We start from the raw sequence: 27,578 nt of genomic DNA, 5'->3' as shown, positions 1-27,578 counted from the left end.
CTAGATTTTAGATTAAAGAGACGAAGAACGATCGTCAAGCGTACGATTGAAATTTTCTCGAAACTTTATCTTCCCCCTTGTAATTGACAAAGCCGTACACGATTGGAGTGTAAAAGTAATGCAAAATGACGCCTCGAAATAGCTTGAAAAGAAATAAATAAAAAAGAAGAAGCAGATGCGTCCAACTGGTCTACGATGTCCGGACAAAGCAGATTTTCAAGTGCTATTCGCAACAAAAAAGTGTCCCTAGGGTTTGAGAAAAAACGGCCTTTATCCAGAAGACCGGGAAGTCGTGCGCAACAGATGTTGTCCCGCGTAATGGGCCAACACGTCGTCGTGTTCCCACATCCTCTGGTGCTGAATTACCGGTGGTCGGTAATCCTCGACCTCGATACCCTGCGGTCGTCGTTCGCGCTCGGCTTCGCGGTGCCGCCAAGGTGAGCGAAACTCCCCGAGAGCATCGGCACCGCTGCTGCACGTGCTATCTCGTCCTCTCTCTCTCTCTCTCTCTCTCTCTCTCTCTCTCTCTCTCTCTCTCTTTCTCCTTCTCTGTCTCGAACTGTCGCTCGCGCGGAGGGAGAGGAGAAGCGGCAGAGTCGGGCACGACACGAGCAGTGGCTAGTCAGTCGCGCCGTAACCGCCGCCAAAGTCGAGCGCTTAACGTGCGAGTGCCGCGAGGAGAGGAACGCGAGGATCGGAAGTAGACACCGGCTCCATGGATAGCTGACCACGAGCCCACCTGGACATCAGCTCATACAGTCGCCAGGATAACCAAGCGCGTGCAGAGGTGCGTCCTCGCGGTCTCTCGGTGTCCCCGCTCACACTAGCCAGTCTGCGTTTACATTTTTTCGTCGCCAAGTTTTTGCCGAGTGAGTCGGTGGCCCAAGACTGAAAATAGGCTTACGCAGGACCGACGGTTTTGTCGAATAACGCGGCGCCGTAGGTTGCGTAAGTCCACATCAATCACCGAGGGCCGATTATTAGCCCTCGCGAGTCCCGTACGAGTCGCGCGATGCGCCTCCTGTGTATCTCCCTTGCAATATTGTCTTTTATGCTTATGAAAACAGTTTGATAATAAACGGCCCAACGCGGCTACTTATTGGCTTTTGCAATTAAAGCAAATGTCAACTAAGCCGCATGTACTGGCACGAGGCTGGCGTTTAATAATTGTTCCCCGATAACGTCGCGCTACTTACATAGTATTGCAGCGGATAACCAAAACCCCGAGCGCAATGATTGTTCCCTTGTTTTCGTTTTTATAAATATTTTCAATTGCTCCGCTGCCTTTGTTACTCACCTCGTGGTTATAAAAGAGAACGGAGAGAGTGTGAGAGTGCGAGTGGAGAGAGAGAGAGAGAGAGAGAGAGAGAGAGAGAGAGAGAGAGAGAATTAGAAAAAAAAAAGTGCGCGAGGGACGGGGGAGAGAAGGGAGAAAGAACGAAAGAAAGAGAAAAATAAACTTCAGGGAATGCTAGAAATCGAATGACCGACGTAAAAATCTTATCGTGTTTAAATCTATAGTTTGTGAATGCTTACTAATTCACTTATAAGCGATATAAGTTCTCCATGCTTTTAGTGCTCAACAAAATAAGTTGTACGAGGAGAAGCCTTCATCGCTATCGTTCTTACCACCACTACAATCGTTATTTTATAGTTTACACGGATCGTTATTAGGTCTGTGACTCAATATGGTCCACTTATGACAAGCATATATTATTAAACTTCAATATCAGTTTTATCGCAGACGCTCCAAGTTACACGGGCTTGTAAATTTTCTTTTCTTTTTTTCTTTTCATTATTTTTTTTTGTTTTTTGTTTTTGTTTTTAGTTTTTACCGACAATATGCAGTATTCGTTAACGAGAATAATCTAAAAATTCATAACCAAGATTTTTATAGACTACGGATTTTGATTTATCGCACCTCTTTATTTTCCATCTAATCCGTAAGAATAGCGATAACGATAATTGATATACCGATATTATCGCTGTAACTATTATTGAATTCAAGTCTTGGCCGACACTTGTCAAATTCACGAACCGATAGAAATCTAAACTCATTCACGCGAACAGATATAAATGCATTTGTGATTTTACACAATTTATAAAAATGAAAAAAACAGAGAAGAGAAACATGCTGTTTCCATATATATATATATATATATATATATATATATATATATATATATATATATATATATAAATAATAATAAAAAAAAAATTATCTAAAATCAAACCAACGTTATTACGTTGACGAATTACAACTTCAAATATCTAATATTCTTTAAAAAAAAAAAAAAAAAATATCGAAGGATGTCGTGCATCTAGATGATTTTTCAAGTATTTTCATCGCATTCGACATAGTACTTCAATTGAAAGTGAATTAAATGTGAGCAAACACGTTTTAGCGCACTTTGGGGCGACATTGAAGTCTCCATTTCATTAATTAGCTTTCCTCGATTATCGCGCACCTCCGCTAATTCACTACATAAACATGCTCGTGTTTTCAGTGCCGTTATTGTTTACTACTTGGGGCGTGGGGCGGGAAGGGTGTGTGCTTGTGTGTGCGCGCGCGTGTGTGCGCAAGTATATCAACATATACCTTTAAACATAGTTAATTCAATGAAACGTCATGATAGTTAATAAAGTGTATGCTCGACAATGCAATTTCTATTTTCTGACTACGGAGACAAGTCTTGTGTGTATAAAACGTGATAATAAAAAAGGAATCTGACAAAATCTTTGATAATTTTACAGCTTCGTTTATAATTGATAAGTACTCTTGTAAATAAATGGAAATTTCATTGAATAAGAAAAGTCTGGGCTTGTTGGCGCCTTTATGGATATTAGTCGTTTCCCGATGCAATTCAAATTTAAAATATCTTCTAATAATTCTATATCCATATAATTTTTTCAGGATATTTGAATTATGAGATATGCAACTTCTCCAATACATCGATAGAGATTGAAGTATAATGTTGCAAATAGATCCAATCAATAATGAATAGAATAATAATCATTTTAATTTTAAACTACTAATTATTTTATTACTTGTTTGTTATTATTTGTATCAAATGTTTTTTGTTTTGTTTTGTTTTGTTTTGTTTTTCTTCAAAATACGGTCATTACGAACGAATGAGAAAATTATTATCAATTGCGAGCCCTTACGCTATATTATGGTTTTACAAATATTGAATCGCATTAAATTGTTTGAATTAATTGCAACGACGAATTTTATTCCCAAGTCATTCAATTTATCAATCGAATAATATTTTGCAGTTTTTTAATACATCACGAGTTATAAAACTGACATGCATGTTAATGTTTAATAAATCTTTGCCATATTGCTGTGTTCCTAGATGTGGCATTAAAGATTTAAAGATTTAAAGATTTAAAGGTGATACGAAAAATTTCCGACTTCTTATTTATTACAGAAAACAAAAATGTCTCTATTACAACTTTCCTTATCTATCATACTATAATACTATGTACTATTTGCTAAATTTAATGATAAAATTTAACTTGAAATACTTATTGATTGCATCAGTGCATTTTAAAATGATTTTTATATTCAAATTAATTATATGTTAAAATAAAAATGCTAATCACCGTATTAACTATGCATTACATTGAAATAAATTAAGTTAAGTCAAACAATGTTTTTTATTAAAGGAATAAATAAGATGGTTTTTGGATGGAAATTTGTAACTTGTTTTAAGCTACTTAGCATTTCAACAATATCAACATTTATCATCTTGTAGCGACGATTAAAATTTTTTTACTCCTTTTTCTTTTTTGTTCTTTTTCTTTTGGTAGCGTGTATTTTTAGCCTCGTCGATCGTACAATTGATTAACAATTATGATTAATCCATGTTCCTCAAACTAACTATCAAATATATTGTGACTTATCAACAATGCAATTTTTATATTTATAGCCCGGCATTAAATCGAGATAAAAAGTTCAATTACAGACACGAAATGAATCAATGGCGCTTATGAATCTTGTTCAATTTTCTCTGGTCAATAGACGGTAATTGAAGAAATTGTTACTTGATTAATGCTTAAAGATTTATAGTCGTTCAAACATTGCTCGGCCGTTTAAGCCGATTGATTTTAATATCTCATTTGAGGTTTACAGATTAATCTCGGCTTAATAAATGTATTTTAAAAGTCTTTCTCGCATATTTATCAGATCGTAATAATAGCGCGGAATTATTTATTACAATGGGTGTGAGGGGGTGGGGGAATAAAATTATCGAATGCCCGAACGAATGCTCGAACGAATGCTCGAACGAATGCTTTTAAAACCAAACAAATACTTAAATACGTTTTAAAATTCAAGCAGCGTGACGGCACATTATGCTAAGTATTTTCTATTCCAATCGGCTGCTCAATATTTTTCCAAAACGATAACCGTTCGCTCTATCTGGGCCGCCACTCGCGCTATCTGAGATCAAATGCACAGCAGCACGTCAAAATAGCTAACGATCCTGGCCTATCGCTCGGGCTTATATCAGCAATAAAGGACAAGGACGGACGACGATTTCCGGAATGACTCCACGTGGCGCCCTTAATTTTTTCGTTCTGCCTGTAATGAACATTGGATAATATCGTGGCGCGAGCCCATTCTAAAGTCCACTCGGGCCGATCTCGGCCGCTTAATAACATTTAGACGGCAATGCGCGCTATTGCCACGTTGGCCGTGAAAAGCCGACTTTATTCTTAGACTCGATTGGGACTCGGTTGGAGGGGCTGTATTTTTTTTTCCAAATAATCGCGAGTGGGCGCGCCAAGTGCCTGGACTTTCGCGAATATTGTCGCGGCACGTACGAGCGACATCCGTGATTCCCTTGTCGCGGCCGTTCTTCTTCGTCAGCACCGACGAGCCAAGGGCGCCACTTTAAGAGATGACTTTTTGGCACGAGCCGGTGACGTATCGTAATCGGGGGAACGCTTCTCTCCGGGTTGCGGGAGGCGATTATCGATTGGCTGATAAAGCATATCTTGGCATTTGGGCGCCCCTTACAAATCATTACTTCCGAATGAGAAAACGTTTTTTTTTTCGTTTTTTTTTCTTTTCAATTGATGCGACAACGATGAAGAAAGATCATGAGCTACCTTATCAACGATTCGCACGTGTTTCTCGATATTATTTGGTTTTTTTTTTGTGTGTGCGTGTGCGTGTATTCATTTCAATGCATGCATATATTTATTTATTCGTTCTTTTTTTTTTTAGGCATTGCTTAATGCTCAATGCATCATAATAATTTTTCACAAAAGATCTTTGATTAGAAATATTTTTCTAATAATTCTAATGACGATTAAGTAATTAAGATTAGGATCAACGATAAATAATCCAAATATATGCATATACGTGTGTGAGCAAGGGAGAGAAAATTAATTAACACGTAAGACTACAAGTTGATAATTATAATTTTTAATATTTAACAACAAACAATGATCTCTTAACTTTAATGTGAAAATATATCGTTTGACAACAACAAAAGATTTTCCTCCTTTTGTTTTTATTTATTTACTTTTATCAATACAAAGAATAATGATAAGAATATGTACAAACTAATTTGTCAATTAATAGTGTTGGTATAATAAAATTGAAGCTCATTAGTAATTTATAATTACATTTCACAAAATTAAGATAACTACTTTTAAGTCAAAACCTTATTTCAAGTCTGTAATGTATTATTTATCGATAACTATATTATATTATTTGATGTTAAACATTTTGGCTCGGCATATGAAAACAAGTGATAAGCATCTTAGTAAATTTATTTATTATCATTGAGAAAATAATTTAAAGCCAATGTACAGGTTGTAAGAAAATTTTAAATGATCGTGCGCTATAATCACGTTGTTTGAGCTTGATTTAAAAATTATGAAATATGCTTTAATAGATGACATTAAGATTATTCAGGAATTAGCGAATGAATTTTAAGCGTGTAAATTTGTTCTTAAAATATTTTCAATCGAATAATCAAAATCTTAATAAGGATAACGCAACAGTTGACAGTTCATTCACAACTCTTACAAACATTAAAATCTATTAAGTAATCATTGGATTTGAATTTTTTTTGTTTTTAATAAAGATAAAAATGAAAATAAGAAAAAGGTCAGCGTGTTGCTCTTCAAATTTTTAACGCAATAACCTCGAGTCAATCGAGTAGAAAAAATTTGCGAAGAGGTACACAAAAACATTGCGGATTTTGAACGATAAAAAGCTATTGCAATTTACTACGAATGTCACGCATGTTTATTTATGTCTACAGATAAGCAAAGTATTATCATTTGTCAAATTAGTAAAATGTCGAATTTAATTAAGTACTATTTTATCAAGCTAATATGTTATCAAAAAGACTTTTAATTGATATACATAAAAAGTATTACTAGCACCTACCATAATCCCTGAATAATAAAATCATTGGCATTAAGATAAAGTGAAATTACATTTTCTTTAAGTGTACTTATTTCCAATGTCGTTTATTATAAACTTCATTTTCAAATGATAACATGACAGTTTTTTAATATGACCATTGTCGTTTTAAAGCGGATACAGAATTTTTTTTTTTATAATACAAAATCTGTATTATGGTTGAAATTATATTAAAGGCTACTGCATAATAACTGTATTATTTCATTTGATAATTCATTAAAAAGGATTTTAATAACATACTTATTTTATTTTACTTTACTCTTAATGCTTTACATCGACTATTCATTCGACTTATTAGACAAAAATTTACGAATAATTGCAATGAATAATATAAAAAATCTTTTAATAATCATATTTGATTCGTGAAAGTTTTTTCTAAATATTGACTTTCGCATAAGTAAATTTTGATAGTGTAATATTTACAATTACTATCGATATTCAAGCAAAATTTCAAAATATTCAAAACATTTAATTACTAAATAAATAATTAGATGAATTATTCGTATATGTTTGTTTTTTAGTTATTTTATATTTTTAATTATTTTATATTCGACTTATACAGATTATCGAAGGGATTCCGTCTGAATTGATATAAAGTATAAATATTTAATTGCATGTATAACTTGAATTAATCGTTAAAAATATATTATTTACTCTTTTAAATATGTAATAGAAATAGTTATTATTTTTTCTTATTATTATTATTTTTTAATATTAGCTAATAAGCTAATTATAATTTATAGCGTATTTAAATATTTATATTTATCTAATTATTTTAATTCTTTAACTATTTTTTAAAGATTTTTTTAATATTTTTACAAATTATTTATTACTTATTAATTAATTGTTAATTAATTATTTATTATTCTATCGCTTTATATTATCTTTATATCTAATGAATTATTGCATGAATATATTTTAATTATCCATTACGTTCGGTACTTAATGTTGAAGTTTTTGCATTATAATTTAAGTCCACGTTTATATTATTTATTATTCAATATTACATCATAGAATTTGACTCATATCATTCGGAGAAAACTCTTTGGTCATTCAATTTTTATAGTGCATTGAAGAGAAAACAGCTAGTCTAATTGATATTTCACCATTTAATTTGAATTAATTACAGATCTTTCAAAATTTTAATAAATTTTCAATTGTTTTACATAGATGTTTTACATATTTATTTTATTATGTTTTATACGCCTAGTAAAATGTTTTTAATATATTACGGATAATTTGTTTATACAATTATCATTGTTCTTTAATTATTTGTGAAAGGATCTGCAATTGTTCTTTGATAATCGGATTTTTCTTTTGAAAACCAAATGAATAAGTCAGCCGAATATAGTATTATTACATGTTTTATCGGCCCTTCGAAGACTGAATTTATAATAAACAATCTCCGTTTGAAGTTATAATTCAGAGATCAGATTATGACTGTACCAAATTCACTTTGCATCTATCACTTTATATTTTTTTTGTTAATTTAATTATATAAATAATTGCTTTGAGTTCATGAAGCTTGACTTGCTAATCTGACTTTCGTCGGTAAATATCTTATCATATAGCAGCATGTCTATCGTACTTTATGACTGTTTCTCAAAATAATTTGTCAAAATAGATTAATAAGCATTTAAGTAGATTTGAATAATCTACTTTTAGATTATCATTTTTGTTTCGGATTAAATTCGAGATTGAACGAAAGTATATTCTTGCGTTTGAACTTCCGCGCGCCAAGCGAGTGCATCGTTTTAATTTACTCCCTAATCACTTAGTGAAAAAGAATTTTAAATTAATTATTTTTGTTGTAGTATAATAATTGCGATTAATTATTAAATTACCGATATCATAAGGTAATTATAAATAGCAATTTGTTATTTGCTCTTGGACTATTATTTAAACATTTCGGTGCATCAAACTCTATTCACCGCGTAATTCTAACTTTTATATTTAACGATTTGCAATTCAGCACTAATTGCAACTGTAGCTGCTTAAAAATAATTAGAATCATAATTTTTACTTTTAAAAAATTACATTTCTACAGTGTTACAAGTCACACGTGTAATAAATTAAAAAGTAAATTTATACAAATGTCAGCAATTTTATTAGTAGATAGTAGAGTTTCTTGTAAAAGACTTTATAAAATAAGAGGAATTGTATTGACATAATTTTTCTCAACTGATTTTACAGAGACTTTTATTTCATTTTTTAATTTAGAATTTTTTTTTTCTTGTATAAGATATTTAAACTTCTGACGTTAATACATTTTAAGTATTGGCATAAGAATATATTTTCTAGCAATTTTATTCTTAAAATTACCCGTTCTTTACGTTATCACATAAGAACACGATACCACCTTTTTTTTATGATTTGTTGCTTTTCACGCGTCAATTGCCGTTTAAAAATATACACACGACAATAAAATTTATCTTGATTTATCACGAAGGATATTTTGATTTTTTATACTTTATGTTTGTTTAGAATTACACACATGCGCGCATGCGTACGCACGCGTATATCAAATGGATTTGGTTGGGCGTGAAAGCATAGTGTACAAAAATTGTGTATCAAAATTTTGTTTAATCATTTCGTTTTTGTATCGACAACAACGATACAAAACCATTGTTATTTCCTTCATTGACAGCACTTCTAAGCGAATCTACTCTACACAATTTAATACAGCCGTGACGGATAATTTGCATGCATATGCCATAAATATTTTATTAATTTTTTTTTAATACATAACGTTTTAGAACAATTAGTAGCGAAAGACGAGCGCTTTTAATTTAGCAAAGTGTATGTCAAGGATGGCAAATGTATTTAAAGTTTCGTACATTGACAATTTTATTAATTGAAATAAACTCAAATTATTGTAATTTTATTTAATAATTTCGTACATTTTGGCTTCTCAAACAATTAAGTAAAACATCATAATAACATAAGTTAATAAAAGTTAACGAAGAAAGTACATACATAAGCGAAAAATATGCCCCGTGAAAATGCTTGATATACTCGTTACGACATTAGCAAACACTTTATGTGTCAATATGTGGTTAATAAACTATTTGTCACGACAATAAAAATATATTTACCATTAATAAACATATCAAACGACGAGTGTTTCAATGTTTAAATAGATAAATATTTAAAGCGGCAACTGCTCTACATGAGTTTACAATGAGTTTATGCTGGCAAATTCAACATTCAACAATCTATCTTTGCATTTTCATTTCCCAATGGCAGTTCCCAATGGAAGTTTAAGAATTAAGACCAGTTGAATTTTCTCAAACATTAATTAAAATTACCAACTTTGATAATTGTCAGATAGCACCTATCATTCATAATGATCAATCGCGACGGAAAGTCTAAATTCACCCGGTAAGTGCAAAAATAACCCTATCGATTTACCATTCGCAGTCACATCTGACCCTAATCGACTTAAGAAAATCAACTGTACGGCCGAGTAAGCGTTGCTCAAAGTCCCTCGGTTCCCCGATTCAAAAGTCAAAAATCCAAGGCGCAGGTGCGAACCCACCGAGGGAAGTGGTGGAAACCGACCCGAACGCGAGAACCCGACCGTATATCGTTAACCTCGGTAACCTCGGCCCGCTGAAAAAAGCGTCGATGGACCTTAGGGAGCCCACGATTGCGCCATTCTCGTACCTTCGGCTTTAGTCGCAATTATCGTCCCTCGATTTTACTGTGATGGATATTGTTTGGCGTAGTGGCGGAAGTGGTTGGCCAGCGGGTCACCACCGGCCGACGCCAACTCGCCCTACGACGAGTCCTTCGATCGCCGATCCGATCCAATTAATAGCCACCGCCTAGTACTTTTATATGCTTGACGAGGCACACTGGGCTCCCCACGGGCCGTTCGCTTCTAAATTTAAAAAAAGCCGCCCGGCTATTCTATCTCGGATCCGGAATCCCCTCGTGGCAGCTTCACCACGCGCTCACCGGACTTTCAACCTTCTTCCATTATAGCTACTATATTTATAGCGGTTCGCGTTCATACCATCCTGAGAAAAGCCCACCGAATGTTAAAGAGTCTTCTGAAGTGGTAGTGAGGCCGCGAGCCTCGGAAACGACGAATACGGATTTAACGGAAAGCGTCGCGCCATTCTAAGCGGCGACGGGACGTTACAGTGTAGGTAACACGCGTTTAACGGATGGCGCACGCGCGTCGTCGCTTTCCACGGGCAGTTTCCCGATTGCTGATTGCGGAATGCGCCGGCTCATCGAACGGAGGAAAGGCGAATTCACTCGACGAGAGGGCCCGCTCGAGAGATCTAAAGATAGACGCCGGGCTTGAGACGTCGAATCCGTCGTCCCGGCCGATATCTGCGTTAATATGGATAGTGCCACTGGGCGACGGGTCGAAGAATCGCTGTTGCCCTTCCCTCCCCTTTGCTCCGTCCTAGGATGCCGTATCCTTATTTTTAGGTCGAAGGTTGCAGAGCGTCGGCGTGTAAACGAATCTTAATCTCGAGCTGCCGTGTATTGATAAAATAGCGTGGATGAGTAGTGGTCAGGCATTTGTTTATCGGCACTTGTTCGCGTAATCTTTGTGGTGTACCCTTTTGGCAGCTCAAGTAAGCTTTCGTTTAATAATTATGAGCGACGCCGATAATGTTTAATGAACATAAATTTATTGTAAGGAAATGAAAATAACATGACAGTTAATTTCCATTGCGCTTGAAAATACAGTAGAACGCGAGGTTCGATCAATTGGTCGATTCTTTTCATTTCTCTTTCTTCTTCTTCTTCTTCTTCTTGTTCTTCTTCTTCTTCTTTTTGGGGTAATTTAAATGAGCTCGATGAAAAAGTACAAACTCACTCGTTCAATAATCATTTTATTATCTCTTACAGTTTGCGCATAGCATCTAAAGTATGTACTTTCTATTTAGTCAAATACAATTATCTTCCACAAAATTCTTCCAAATAATAAAACGAAATTTTTCACATAACAAAAATTGTACACGTGATTTTATGCACGAAATATCTTTGGAATAATTGTATTAAAATATTTTTTACTTATTAATCTTTTATTTCGATAATGAACATTTAATTTTTCTTTTTTTTTTCTTTTTTTTTTTTTTGTCGAGGTAGAACGAAGCGTCATAATGACTCATTTTAATTACTATAACATTTATTGTACTATAACAATTATTTAAATTATCCATTATATAATTATTTTCTATAAACATTCGACAAACTTTTAAATATATATATATATATATATGTATGTATGTATTAAATAGAATGATTTTTAGTTTTTTTTTTATCTAAAATTTGTTTATATACGTCAAAGTAGTCACTCGCTTCCAAAAAAAATTTTTTTTTTTTATTGTCGCCTGTATTTTACACAAAAAATTATAATGGAATATGATGAATAATGTGCGATAATACGGCATTTTATTATTCGTATTGAATAATGCAGTAATGAAAGAAGAAAGAAAGTTTGAACTTCAATTGATATATATCTATGATGTATATTATATTATATTATATTATATTGAATCGCTATTTTCAAATAAATGAAATTACGTTCGTCCACACGTACGTACATTCTACTGTATCATCTCGCGTGTATAATTTATTTATCTAAAACCGTATACTTGATATGTACGTTGAAACGCCGATTATAGATAAATAGAGAAATAAAAGTAACATTTATGGCTCACTTGACCGGAAGTTTTGAGCTTATGCCTCTCCAATCGTATAAAAACACGAATTAAAATAACGATTATCGTGTATAACCATTTGCTATCTCGTATAGGGAATAAGAAGAATTTTTATATGAACGTGTATTCGTGGAAAAGCGACTTTAACAAATACAATTTGCAATTTGTAAATCCGGCCAATAATTTATCGTATGAACAAGTAACGATCGATTATTAATGCTGTTATAGGCCGTAAATACATGAGAGAGTAGACGTAACGAGATTTTAAGCAAATGTCGTGAGCGCAAAAGGCGCGTAAAATGCAAATCTCCGGCCTACAGTTGGACGCAAAATTTTGGCATTAGCGAATCGCACGGATGACGAGCGACGCCCATTTTGGACATGCAACAAAATTCTCGAGCCGAGCATCGAGCTTAATTGCTACAACGCAAATCATTCCTCCGACTTATAGAGACCGAGCACTTTTTTCACATTACCAATCGCCTCTATTATTACACGGCTGCGTACGTGCCAATTGGGTATTTATCTACGGTACAAATAACGCCAAATCAGTGCCGTTTGATAAGGAGGGCCGACGTCACCGCCGGTCGGCTGCATATCCAATAAACGACAGCATCGCGACTGTCCAACCACGAATTATCTCATTAACGTGTAATTACATCGTTCAACTCGTCTATCCTTCGTTCAATCGAGGCAAGTCCGAGTGTGCGCCTGCGTGGGGTCGCTTGTAGGTGGCGACGAGACACCGGATACGGAAGGATGAAAGCACAATTGAGACGACGATGTCTTTTCAAAGAATCACGAGCAAGAACGAAATAATACGTTGGGACTAAAGTATACGGACGCCTCGGAGGAAGAGTCGCACGATGTCGAAAAATATCTACGGCTAACGCAACCGTGCGACAAGATCATCAAGCTCGAGAGTTATTTATTAAGAATCGTCGGTCTCCCAACTTAAGGATTTATTTTGGAGTTTTTTTCCCAATATCACGCTATCGTGACAATTTTTAGCATTTTAGCATTTTAGCATACACGGGGCTGCAGGAGCTCGAGACTATTTTCGTTTCGTTGCAATTGATATTGCCATGAGATATTACGTTACGCTTAATTTCAAAAGAAAATTACGCTCCCGTTGAATTCGAGTGGTCACGAGACAAGCAACAATCTATGCCTTTCACTTTTACTAATTGTACGCAATGTTCTTTGCGAGCATGCTGCTCTCATATTTTAAAAATATCTTTTTTTTTTTTTTTTTTTTTTTCGTCACCGAATCATCCGTCTACTATAGCGCGTGCATTTCGCAACGACCAATACTTTGAACGTATAAGAATGTATTTGTTGTACTTTAGCAACGGCATTTATTTGAATTGCTCGATGTAGTTAAGCGAAGGGACCTATCGACCCATCGAGTGCAAAATAAGAACTCGAAACCTCATATTTTTCTAACGTTATTAACGTAAAATAAAAAAAAAAAAAAAAGTGCATTTAAAATGCAGTTCGAGTCGTCGTAGGTTGCTTGCTAATACTAATGAGTAATAAAAGTAAAACGAAAAAGTAAAAATAAAATATAAAGTATAATTATACCGAGACAGTTTTTTCAAAACTCGTTACGTGCTAATACGTACAATTATTCTTTTTCATTACGTGATACAAATGCATTTTTGTTGTTTTTTTTTGTTGTTTTTTTTTTTTTTTTTTTTTTTTTTTTTTTTTTTTTTTTTTTTTTTTTTTATAAAGTATGTTAATGCCATTTTGTAAGGTAAAAGTGTAATAAATATCTTATCTGATGCTGCTCGCATTATTATGAATAATTACAGCAATAAGCAACGTTAAATATCGAGTGTAAAATTTAAAAAGCAAAGAAAAGAAGCATACTATAACGAAAAAATAATGAAAATAATGAAAATAATGAAAATAATGAAAATAATAATAATAATGATAACAATGATAATGATAATGATAATGATAATGATAATGATAGAACCGAAAGAAAAATTAACGATCCATTGTATTTATAATAATTAGGTAGGACTTTGGTGTAAATGTACTTGTTTGCAATACAATAGATGATTAAAATAATTGCTTGAAAATGTGCACAGGACGAAGCTTTTCCATTGAATATTAACGGATGAAATTGAGCGATGTGTCGGCATTGTAAAGAGAAGCTCCACATAAAACCGTTATTTCATAGGTCTTATTTAAAGTCTTATTTCGCTATCATATTGTCCCTCGAATGGTTTCCGTTGGCGAATAAGTCTTTTATTTTTTAATCTAAATTCAACAGAGCTCCGATTGGATTATGAATCGCTTGACATACATAATACGTAGGCTGCCTTTGAGATAACAATGGATTGGTAATATCAAGTAATTTGTTATCAAACATTAGATACAAGCCAATCAGATAAATAAAATCAATTGGATGTAATAATTGAATTTGCCACCTATGAAGCTCAGCCGATCAGACGACTTAATCTTATGGCAAAATATTTCAATGGGCCGAAGGGAATTGAGCATTGAAAGCCTGAGAAAACAAGTATCTCTAGCATTAAAGAATAAAGGGAACGAGCGCGCGTCTAATAATAATGTTTAACCTTTTTTTCTCTGGCACGAGACTCTTAATCTATCTCCTCCATCCTATACATTACGGCAGATTGAAAAAAAGCTCCGCAAAGCACGGGGCCGCGCAGCACTCGTGCATAAATCGCGTTATTAGCCGTGAAATTTAGGTTAATTAGCCGGAACGACAATTCATCGATCTGATCTCAATAACGTTTAGGTGCAAATGCCTTTGGCGCGGAGGGGGGACTCCGACGTTTCTTTTGCTTCGCTGAGAAAAGCCGCTGAGAGCCACTGAGAGTGGGCGGACGGACCCGGCGCTCACATCCGCAGAACCGAATCGCCGATATGGAGTCGGTGCGTCCCCCTAGTAGACAGGATCATCTGTCTACTTTAAAAGGATCAACACGGCCTTTGAGAATCTCTCCGAGTGAATCGATCGACACTTACCGATCATTATATTTAAATAAATATCGTAAAATGCATTTTTAATGCCGTTGCATTTTGTAGTTCGATAATATTTGCTATTGACAAGAGCTTCCGAAGGACTCGCTTATTTATTATTTGTATTGATAAGGGGACTGGAGATAACTTTCATCGCGCTTATCAATAAATTTTACTTATATACGGTTACAAGTTATGTACAACGAAATCAGTAAGAATATCATCGGTTCACGCACAGAGATAGATAGTTTAAACTTTGTGGAGTGAAAGTTTGTGTCTATAAAACAATTAATAAATTCGTATGAACACCACATAGTGTAATATTAACTTTTAGTACGATTTTTTGCTTTTCATTATAATATTCTTAATATATTACTATAATAATCTTCGCCCCCCCCGTCACCCCACCAACCCGCACCACACTACTACTCTCAATAGCTGAGTTTATATTGTTATATTTTTAAGTGATAAAATAATTGCAAGTAAATAGTAAAATGAGAAGCATTTATCGTATAAGTAGATATGAGTTTTAGTTAAACAAGATTTTTACGACCTCTTCGGAGACTAAATCGCTCTTGTGTTTGGATTCCCCAAAAGCAGACGTTGATTCGACGTCGAAGCGATTTATACGATTTTAAGTTTTATATAGCAAAAAACTTGGACAAATATCTCTTATATTAATCAAAGAAAAGATATTTTCCAAGTATCTTGCGTATATTAGTCACTCATTCATAGAATATTCATATTATGTATATTTCAACAATATGCAACATTTCAGTGTGTACCCCAATAACCCCAATAACCCAAATTAACCTTAAATAAGTACGGATAAGCAATATAACATCACTTTTCATTCAAATTAATGCATACTAGAGCCAAATAAAATAGTTATTATAAAATACTGTCCATTAGATACTCGTTTCAACTTATCTGTCGTTCTAGATGGAATTGCATACAAAGGCCGTTCAAGATTCGCCGGATAAGCTGACAAAATCATCAACCAAAGATGTTGCAACCAAAGATGATGATCCGACTGGGTAAGAGCTCTCTCTCTCTCTCTCTCTCTCTCTCTCTCTCTCTCTCTCTCTCTCTCTTCATTATCAATAGGCTTGGACGAGCCTATTGCTATTATATATATATATATTAAACGTTATAATTTGTGTGTTTGAAACAGTGGAATGGAATCGATGGCATTAACTAAGAACAACTTGACATAAAAGTAGAAGAAAAAAAATTCTCAAACAAATAGTGCGAACTTTATTAAAAATTTGCTTAAATTTAATTCTTAAAGCCGAAAATCATAAAATCCTAATCTTTATGGCATGCTGAAGCAATAGTGTATTAATTTTTGTACAAACAATCCTTTATCGCTGAGCAAGCATTTTAAAATCTAAGAAGTCATTTTTGAGAATCGAGAAGGCAAAAATATGCAATGCGCGCTTAGAATTTTGAACGAAGTCGATTACGAAGAGATAATGTATTATGTGCAGGAACGGCAGTGGCTTCGGAGCTTTCCAATCGAAGGATCCGATACTGCAGCTGGATAAGGACGTGGAGGCATTGAGTGGCGGGGGCGGCGATGGACACGCCACAGGATCGAACCACTCGACCTCGTAAGTGCAGGCAGGCGGCGTGAAGTTTTACAGAGTCTGGAAGTCCCGCACGAGCAGATGCAAGAGGTTTCGCCGACCTCGATTAAAGCGCAACGTCGGTGGTAATAATGCGCAGGCAGCGGCTGACAAGGAAATCTGAGACAGAATAGAAGTAGGATGTTAGAATAGAAGAGGGTGCTACCGATGACATAAAATTATAAGCGTAAATAAGAAAATTACGGGCACTCGTGATGTTTACAATCAATATTACCTCAATTCGAGCCTCATAAATAATATTGGATGAAATACTTTTTATCTTATGTGCAACTTCGTTAATGAATGCCACCAACGCTGCTCACCAATGACCGTTAGTCCATGTAATCTAAAGTCGTCGATGAATTGTAAACGATCGTTTTTTGTTTGTTTGTTTGTTTTTTTTTTTTTTTTAATTAAGCATTACCAAAGCGAGTACATCTTCCGACGAGGTATATCTCGAGTCGTCACGTGTTATTTACCAAAACCGGCAACAAATGGAAAATATCTTCGCGAGTCTGTAGAAATTTGGAAAAACGCCATTGATCGGCCTTGGCAATTAGTTAGATTTATCTTATGAAAAAAAGGATTCGCGCGCGCGCACGAAAGCCTTAGATAAATGGGACGAAGGAATGAAAGGAAGCAAATAGATCTTAAAAATTAGATAAAGACTGGGGGAGGGGAAGTGTTTCGTTATATCGATACGTTAAAATTACGCGCTCCTTAAGTCAAAGTCGTGATGCAACGTTAAGACGATTACTCCGTTACTTGTTATTGTTGTTAGCATTGTTGTTATCTTTGCTACTGCTGCTGCTGTTATTGTCGATGTTGTTGTTGTTGTTGTTGTTATCATCATCATCATCACCATCACCATCATCATCATCATCACCATCATCATAATAATAATAATAATAATAATAATAATTATTATTATTATTATTATCATTATTATTATCATTATTATCATTATTCTTATTATTGTTTATTATTATTATTATTATTATTATTATTATCATTATTGTTATTGTTTGTTATTATTATTATTATTATTATTATTATTATTTGTTATTGTTTGTTATTGTTTGTTATTATTATTATTATTATTATTATTATTATTATTATTATTATTTTTGCAAGAGGCAGCGGACGAAGGTATTAATAGACGAACGGCGTCGCTCACTAACGAGAAATAAATGTCTGTTTTAGGTACATAGAGACCCTGATGCACCACTTTAAGTGCAACGTTGGCTCTGGCATGTTTGCGCTTGGCGACGCTTTCAAAAACGCGGGTCTTCTGCTCGCCCCACCACTCACAATATTCCTCGGCGTTATTTGCATTCATGCCCAGCACATACTCGTACGTAATTATGCTCGCGGTTTTGCGCGATCGCTACTCGCTTTAAACTTTTGCAACATCCACTTCTTTCTAATTTCATTCAAGGACTAATTGCATCTCGCTAATGGCTTGCGCCGGTCTTTGCGCGTTTGGTTTCGCTGATAATACTAAGAGACAATGTACTCTCATTCACGTACGAGCGTATGTATTTAATGATTTTGAAAGCCAATCCCATGAGAGTCCCTTTCGGCTCAATTATTATTTTCAAGACTTTTCCGATAATGCCCCTAAGCGAGCTATTACGCTCCTTGATATCGTCATCTCTCGCCTAACGTCTAATAAGATAGCTTTCCGACAAAATTTGTGTTCTATTTGAGTTTTACCGACGTATATACGAAACTACTATTAGTTGGCATGATTGTAATTAAAGTCGAACATATTTTGAACACGGCGCATGCATACAAGTCATTCGTAATAACTCTTTATCATCAAGTATTATTTCCTTTCGAATTAAACACACTGTCTCCATATGGATGAACATTATAAATATTTGAACAAATTTATAACTTGATTGTTATCGCAATTGCATTCCGAATAAAGAATTACTCATTCGGGAGTTGTAAAAAGCGTTGTACCCGCGATAGTATTGTACGCGAAATTAGCCAACGTTTATTAAATGTTAATTATATAATGTGACTGGTCAGTTATTAGTGATTATTAGGAACACTTATTTATGAATTATAATGTGCCAAAGAAATGAGATAGAAATGCGCCGATTATGGGATCATTTGAAATCGCGAGCGATTAAAGTTAAATAAACTGACTTATTGGACAACAGGCTTTTATGGGCACGGACATGTTTATCGTTAAGGAAACGTTTATGTTATTATAACATCTGTATAAACAAATATGGTGAATCAATATACGGCAAGTCGATAAAGTAATTTCACGTTATTGACTAGAGCTTATTTTTATACGCGAATATAAGATTTGAATGAAAGTAAGGAATACAAGCAAAAAAAAATAAATAAATAAATAAATAAATAAAAATAAAATAAAAAAAATAAATAAATAAATAAAATAAGAAAAAGAAAAAATTAAATTAACGAATAAAGGTATAATGGCAAATAAAATTAATTAACAAATGAATTTTCAATCAATTTTTCTCTCTTTAAAATCAATAACTTATTAACATTTTATTTATCCATTAGGTGTTTATGCAAATTTTCAGTAACGCTCTAGTCAGTGGGTGAATGCTTAAAATGAAAAAAAAAAATTTTATAGCCTCGAGCATTCGTCATTCATAAATTCCGTATTATTGGTTTTCAAAAGAAAGAAGGAGAAACTTAAGAGAAAAAAATGGTTACTTAAGATTGGCATACAACATTAAATATTAAGCTGATGATAAATTTCATTTAAATAGTTTGTTTGTTCGTTTGTTTTTTTACATTATTTCAAAAATATTTAGTAAGCGAAGTCAGAATATACTTAAATTTGCATTGATTTTGAATTGAAAAGGACTAGATTGACCAGTTCGTTAATTTTTTTAATACGTCAACAATCTACAAAGATGTTGCAAAACATACATTCGTTATAATTTTAAAATCATTTTCATAATAATGCAATTTGTAAAATTTTACTTAATAATTAATAAATATTGAATGTATTGATTAATTAAGGGAAATAATGTATCGCCGTTATGTTATGTATTCTCGCTCTGTGCCATATTTATAATTACGTTTTAACGTATTATTACGAATGAATTATCTCAACAATTTACAGAGATATTTTTAGTAATTTTAATTCATAATAAAAGAACGATTCGTTAGAATTGAATGATGATTTCTAGAAATATAATAAAAATTAATAATTTACAGGCTATTATTTATTATAGGCAGGCAAAACAATTTATTATCTTCATTTAATATCTGCTCGTGTATCTTCAATGTATTTTTGTTTTTTTTTTGTTTTGTTTTTTTTTGTTTTCATTGCAATCTTTATTACTTTTTATAATATACACTATTCGAGTTTCTACGAAATTTGCATCCTTCATAAATAAAATATTTCGAGGAAGTAATATTTATAAGAATCGACTGTCATGCGAGGAAATACTATTTTAACGTAGAAATAATATTTAAAATAGTACAATACATTGGATAATTGCGATACGAATTGAAATTTTCGCCGATTTCTCATAATAATCCGAATGAATTGAAAGCATTGAAAATGCTGGCAAGCTTTTGAACGAGCTTTATTGTGCTTACGGGTGGAGGAATGCCTCAGCACGAGTGAAATTGTACCGGGAATGCAATTTTACATGCTCCCTTGACACATCCCCGATGAATAAGACGAGAAACGATGGTCGCCGATGGGCAAACATTTAACGTGGCGAATGCCCGAGCACGTGACACCGGTTGATTATCCGACGCGATCGAAGTCGCGTGACAGGTTGTCGTGAGCCTTCGTAAGGCTCGTAACCGCGTAGAGGCAAATTGAAAGCTCGATCCCTTTCCCCAGCTGAACTGCAACGCGGAAGTGAGACGACGACTGGGCAGCTCCTTGGAAAGGCAGCCAGGGTACGCGATGACGGTGGAGCTGTGCTTCGCCACGGGTCCACTTGCCCTCAGGAAGTACGCAGTGTTCATGAGGTAAGTCGTACCGCAATCGCTAAAGTCGCTGCTGAATCATTGGTCGTTAGATGGACCCGCAATGGAGCCGCGATTAGTCGTAAAGGGCGTCATCGAGCAGTGCCTATGGCTTTTCTTGATTTTTCTTTCTGATCAGGAAACACGCGAGAATTGACGACGCTCGCTGCCATGGGTAGTTAGGATCGTAAATTTATGAAATAAGACAGATGTTCGCACATTAAGTGCAAGTCATTTGTCTTGAGAATTTCGGGTAAGCCCGAACTTTTTATACACATAGCCCTCCTACTTTGAAACGTAGTAGTATATGTTTTTTTTTTTTTTTTTTCATCTTTTAAGCACATGTTAGACTCTTCGCTTCCACTACGTCTCTTACAATTCTTACTTTTATATACGTAAATATTAAGATGTACTTGGTTTATTAAGTTCACTGGACTATTTAGTAACTAAAAAAATGTAATATTCCATTGTATACAACAGCATGAATAATTTTATAAAAGATTTTTAAATTACAGCTGTTAAATTATTAACAATATTATTAACATATTCAATTTAACAGCACAGCTTTATTAAAACAATATTGGCTGATTAAGCCAAATGCATGGGACATTGCTCGGAAAGGAAATTGTATTTACAAAAATTTTATTTGATATAAATATCTTTAGAAAGGTAAGTGCTTAATTGTCGCAGTGTGACAAATCCAATTATCGAATTCTATTAACAACGTAATAGATTTAATTAATTATACCCTTAGTGTCGTTTTATTTTTAAATAATTGGCTATATTTTTCATATGTGGTCATCTGTTCGGTTAATATTCACATAAAGAATTCGGTTTACGCGCTAAAACATATTTCCATTATATTTCTATTATACAATAATAATAATTGGTTTTCAAAGCAGATGAAAAGTTTTCATCAAAATTTCCCAATCAGTCTAAATTAATAGATTATATTTTCACAGCCTGACATTTCACTCGAATTATTTGATGCAAATTAATGATTATATTGATTATAAAAGATTGATAATAATAATTTTTTCTCTCTTTCTTTTTAGACAAGAAAGGTCAGATTTTAGCTTTTCAATAAATAAATTTAATATTAACTAGCAATAATATTTATAATCTTTGTTTTAAAATATCAACATTTTTTGTGTTTCTATTGACAATATTGTTTATAATAAATGCTAATAATTAATGCATCTAGAAATGTATTTCCATAAAAATAATATTCAAATCTTATTTAAACTTGAATTTTTACCATACCTCATTCGTCTGATTCAATAATGCTTTTCTTTATAAATATTTATTTGTATTCACTTATCGCAAATAATTGTATGAAATTTACATTTTACAGATTTATTTGAATTATGAAAGTTAAAATTTATCCACTAAAATCCATAATATTATGAATGAAAACTATACGAATATTTTAATTTTTCGAAGAATATCTAGATGATTGGAAACGCACGTTTTAACATTATACGCCAAATTGACAATTTCCACTATAAGATTGTTATTTTCTATCTTTCCAGAAAGTTAGTTAATCTGTTTCTATGCGTTACGCAACTTGGATTTTGCTGTGTCTATTTTGTCTTTATTTCTACGAATATGCAGCAGGTGAGATTTATTTTTGGCCGCACTGGCGTTCTTTCTACATAATCTTCTCGTCATTATAAACCATTTCGTGAATAATCGTTTACAAATATAAATTATTTTTATAATATTGTCTTTTTTTTTCACTTTTTAAAACTCATTTTTGTTTGCCGTGAATATTTTTATTAAATATATTGTCACATTTTTCAATTTGTATAGTTTGAAATGAAAAAAAAAAAAAAAAAAAAAAAAAAAAAAGTGAAGAAAATCGAAAATAGAAAAAAAAACTATAAAATACATTCTCTTAAACAAAGAATAATGGTTTTTTTTTTAATAAAATAAAATTGTTACAGATTCTTTTGTTATTTAGCCTTGAGAATTATTAAGAAGAAATATTAAGAGAATGCTTGATGATAATACTGTAATTGGTTAAATAAAATTCCGATTATTAAAATGAGGCTAAATAATAATGAATCTGTAACAATTTTATTTTAAAATAAATTTAAAAAATTAAAAAAAAAAAAAAAACAATAACAACTATATGTCGGAAAAATTATGATTAAATAATGTTTTCTTAAAAATATATAGACAATTAACAATATTGTTAGTAATAATTAACTATGTAACTACGATTGTGGAGTCGTTGATACTAATCCTTTAACCTTTAAATAAATCATTAACCTCACAAATAAAATCTCTCGTTACGTATGATTTTCCCATTTTCAATATCGTTATGGAGATGGAGCCAAAATTTTATGAATCTGCTTATCTCTCGTATATGTTCATGCTGATGTGTGTTCGCAGGTCGTGGAGGTTTGGGGCATAGACCTCGACCTTCACATCCACATGGTCTTGGTCTTGATACCAATGATGCTAAGTACGTGGATACGCAATCTCAAGTTCCTCGTACCGCTTTCCTCGTTTGCGAATATCCTCATATTCTCGGGCTACATCGCGACTATCTACATAATGTGTCACGATCTGCCGAGCATATCCGAGCGCCGATACGTTGCTGATTGGAATATGTTGCCGCTCTTCTTCGGTACAGTCATCTACTCGTTCGAGGGCATCACTTTGGTAAGATTCTTCGTCGCTCCTTTAAGCCGGTGGATCATTATTTTCAGTGTGATAATGACAATACGCATGGGCGAGGCTGATAGTATCGTCGCGCATAGTGCCAATGCAAATTGTATATGTGGCTCGGTGGATTGACATTTTTACATTTTAAATAGAGAATAAAATTAAAAGCTTAGTAATAAATGGACATAACGTGATAAAAATTCTTCTTCCTCTTTTTTTTTTTTCTTTATGCCAACAAGTTCAGCGGCTCATATTTAAAATAACAATTATTGGAATCTTTTGTTTAAATGAATTTTCATGCACACTTATATAGTATTCGATTGTGCAATGTCACAGATGTTCTTTTACCTCTCTTATAGCACCATTTGTAAATATAAAAGTATGTAAATTTTTATTATATCCAATAAATAACAAACAAAACAGAACAAAACAAAACAAAAAATTAAAACAAACGAACCAGTATAAAATTCATAAGAACTTGACCGATTTTTCCTCTTCGCGTTTCGAATATCATTAATTCTCGTTTTATTTACACTATGCTATTTCAATTTATAAAACTGCAATGTACACTTATCTCGATTAAATTTGTAAATATGATTTACTTTCCTTTCTATAGACTCAGATAGATATAATTATTCATACTTTCAAGAGGAACGATATTTTTACATCCTTATCTCGTTTCTTCATACGTCCGTTAATAATTACGGATATTTTTTTTTTTTTTTTATGAAATTTGTAGGTGTTGCCATTGAAAAATGAAATGAAAAAACCAAAGAACTTTGACAAGCCAATGGGTGTATTGAATGTTGGAATGGTCATTGTCGGCGCGATGTTCGTCGTTCTTGGCTTCTTGGCGTATCTGAAGTATGGCGACAATATTCAAGGGTCGGTGACATTAAATCTCGAACCCAAATCGGAAACGTCAGTACAGTTTTACTATAATACTATTTTCTCAATACGCAACATAAAATTTTCACAACATTTACATAACACAACGTGTATGTGATACTTGTGTATATATATATATATTTTTTTCTTCATTTTTTTGATGCGGTAAATGCAATTTTTCACACACGTATAAACAATTTCAACCACGTTTCATTATTAATCGTTTGAGAGCTTATTAATCACAACGACACTCATACTTTCAATATTAATAAGAAATATACTTTTAATATTAATATCTATTCAATACTAAAGGTACGATTTTTATTTATTATTAAAGATTACAGGATGGATATAGTTTCAACTCCAGGTTAATATTTATTGTTAAACTTTTAGTTAGACGTATGCTAGCATGATATTCGTTAAGATATGCAAGCTTAATCATAAATTTGTAACGCTTCTGACATTTACAAATTAATTAAATTGATATTAACACGCTCTCATTTATTTAATAATAGGCAATGAAAATTTATTGAAATGTTGAGCTATTGAAAAATTTCCAAACCTATTTTGTCAATTGCATTTAAAGTAATCGGATACTAATAAAATTATTTTAATATTGTATATTTTAAGATTGAAAAACACGATCGTTTAGAATTTGAAATAAATTTTCATTCAAGCTATTTCCCTTATTTTTACATGAATAGTAAATAAGTTACATATGCGTGGTGGAATTTTCAATTATATTGCATGACAAGTATTTGGATTTTGAAAAAAATAACAATATCGACAATAACAATTACAATAATAATAATAATAACAACAACAACAACAACAACAACAATAATAATAATAACAATAATAATAATAATAAAATAGAGTAATGTTAATTGTAATAAATATTAATTATTAATTCTCTATTTAAGTTTGTTGTAGTTTTTAAAAAGACATATATATATATATATATATATATATATATATATGTATAATATATATATATAAATATATATATATATATATAATATAGTATATATATATATAATATATATATATATATATATTAAGTTTATTAAGTTTATTAAGTTTATTTACAATTTTCTTACTTTTGCATGCTGGAAATTGATATTGCATTAAAAGAGAAAAACGAAGAAAAAAGTTTCGTGCTAATCATTATATCATTCTCTACCGAAATAAGATCTAAATAAAAGTTGTATGATTCAATTATATAGAAATTTTTGTTAAGCGATAACAACTTCGTACCTACATAAAGCTAAATAACATTATTTCACGGAGATACTTTGCTTGGAGCGTGTAACGGTTTTCAAAAAACAAAAAAAATAACAAAAAAAAAAACAAAAAAAAAACACGAAAAAAACCAAAGAATAAACTGTACTATTACCATCAAGTTTTCCAATAATTACATATAATCATTAATAATGTAAATAAGGAATTGTGTCAGTGTACACAACTGAAAAGCAAAATCGTCCACGTAATGCGAATAATGTTAGGATTGGTCCTTTTAGACTGACATAATCTCGCAACCGTATCTCAATTAATAATGATTTTGAATTTTCAGTCTACCTCAATGTATAAAAATTGCCATATCATTAAGCATTCTACTGACCTACGCCCTTCAATTTTACGTACCAATCGCAATTATGTGGCCCGAATTTGAGCGACAGTTTGGTCCATGTCGTTGGCCCGTCGCTGGAGAAATCATGTTCCGAACGACACTCTGCTTTTTAACTTGTAAGTTTCATAGTTACATTTTCAATATGTACAATAATAAGCTGTCGAAGAGACGATTATGGCGAGTGATTAATTAAGAGAAATTTGATCGTCTCATCATCCGTTCTTAAAACGATAGAGGGATTTTCCCGATGAACAGTTAATGTATAACAGTTGGCCTTAAACTCGATATTATTTTCACGCATTTTCAAGCATGAAAGCACGCGAAGCTTAATTATTTTACGATAATTGGATATTACTCGAGCAGAACGTTAAAATGATAATTACGAGTTTGAATGGTAAATTCGTGGTGTTGCCGTGATTACGCATTAAAGCATAAGATCTTTGTAAATATCTTTAATCTCATTATCGCGCTTACCTCGACAGTTGTTCTCGCGGAGGCGATCCCCCACCTTGGACTTTTCATCTCGCTGGTCGGGGCGGTAAGTAGCACCGCCCTCGCTCTCCTCATCCCACCGATCATCGAGATCGTCGTCTGCTGGCAGAACGCGACCCTCGGCAAATTTACCGTCATCAAGGACGTCTTCATACTACTCATTGGGCTCCTTGGTTGCGTCACTGGCACCTACGAGAGCATCACACAGATTTTGAAGGCATTTAGTAGTAAGGGTTCGTAAGAGATCTGACGAGGACGGAAGGGAAGAGTGGGATTCGGAACCGATCGACCAATGAAACAAAAACGAACAAAACACTACTGATTTGGAATCGAAGCTATATCGTAGACTGTTAATTGCGAATATTTATTTACCACATTTATGTGCAGAATAGTAAAAAAAACAACAACAACAACAACAACAACTTTATACTTTATATCAATCAAGAGAATTTATAAATATTTTATCGTCGTTTTCTCTATGTGTGTACGATACGAAATTGACAATTATAACTTTAATACGATCTATCGTAAATCGATGCGAATGGCCAATAGATAAGGTTCAAGTGTAAAATAACGATCCACTTACGTACTCTTCTCTTGCAGGGGATGGAGGATTAGTTGCGATTATCCTATCACAGTTCATCTTTTAAATGCCTCAACAATAATGCTTCGTATGAGCAATACGCATGAGAAAAACAAGGTGAATTCGATGCTAATGATGTAATTTATGTACATAAAAAATGCATAAAAATTATTTTAAATAATGTATTAATTTCTATGGTAAAATCTGAAAAGGTAAATAGCGGTTAAATCCAAGTCGTGCATTCCTCTAGCCTGGATAAAGCAATAATTGTTATTAAGTAGTTTTAATGACATCGTTTTTTTGATCAATTATTATCATAATAACAATTATATTACAATGTAAAAGTCGCTCGTTTAATACTCGTTTTTTCTATATGTAGGCTTACAAGGTGCTTATGTAAAAAATGTACAAAAACTATCAGTAGAACGCATATTTTAATATAAAAATTTTTAGATTTATTGTTCTTAGTTAAGTCATTGTTGTTGTTACAAAAGAAATGAAAATTATAAATTTCTTTTATACAAAGACGTTAATGTTTGTAAAGATAAAGGAAACAGACAATATTATAGAAATC

General features: G+C 32.8%; 1 protein-coding gene across 2 annotated transcripts; it reads left to right on the top strand.

Moving 5' to 3' along the window:
- Nucleotides 1-643: 643 nt before the first annotated feature.
- Nucleotides 644-26,745, top strand: LOC105360202 (proton-coupled amino acid transporter 1). Of its 2 annotated transcripts, XM_011497037.1 has the most exons (11): nucleotides 644-787; nucleotides 16,075-16,169; nucleotides 16,623-16,745; nucleotides 17,964-18,114; nucleotides 20,611-20,741; nucleotides 22,271-22,355; nucleotides 23,136-23,408; nucleotides 24,151-24,332; nucleotides 24,637-24,666; nucleotides 25,873-26,045; nucleotides 26,412-26,745. In XM_011497037.1, exons 2-11 carry the CDS (start codon nucleotides 16,075-16,077, stop codon nucleotides 26,660-26,662), a joined length of 1,494 nt encoding a protein of 497 aa, XP_011495339.1. In that variant the 5' UTR covers nucleotides 644-787; the 3' UTR covers nucleotides 26,663-26,745. The 2 variants fall into 2 exon arrangements, with proteins under 2 accessions (XP_011495339.1, XP_011495340.1); XM_011497038.1 differs by lacking the exon at nucleotides 24,637-24,666.
- The last annotated feature ends 833 nt before the right edge of the window (nucleotides 26,746-27,578 follow it).

This window comes from Ceratosolen solmsi, unplaced genomic scaffold, assembly GCF_000503995.2.
Source record: "Ceratosolen solmsi marchali unplaced genomic scaffold, CerSol_1.0 scaffold13, whole genome shotgun sequence".
In the NCBI taxonomy this organism is placed as follows: Eukaryota; Metazoa; Arthropoda; class Insecta; order Hymenoptera; family Agaonidae; genus Ceratosolen; species Ceratosolen solmsi.
The sequence above is the reverse complement of the archived record's forward strand: the minus strand, read 5'-3'. Positions and strand labels throughout refer to the sequence as shown.

Coding starts and splice junctions, on each gene's coding strand:
- LOC105360202 (XM_011497037.1), top strand. CDS start 16,075: ATGGAATTGCATACAAAGGCCGTTCAAGATTCGCCGGATAAGCTGACA. Junction 16,746..17,963: donor GGATCGAACCACTCGACCTC/GTAAGTGCAGGC, acceptor TGTCTGTTTTAG/GTACATAGAGACCCTGATGC. Junction 24,333..24,636: donor CTCGAACCCAAATCGGAAAC/GTCAGTACAGTT, acceptor TTATTATTAAAG/ATTACAGGATGGATATAGTT.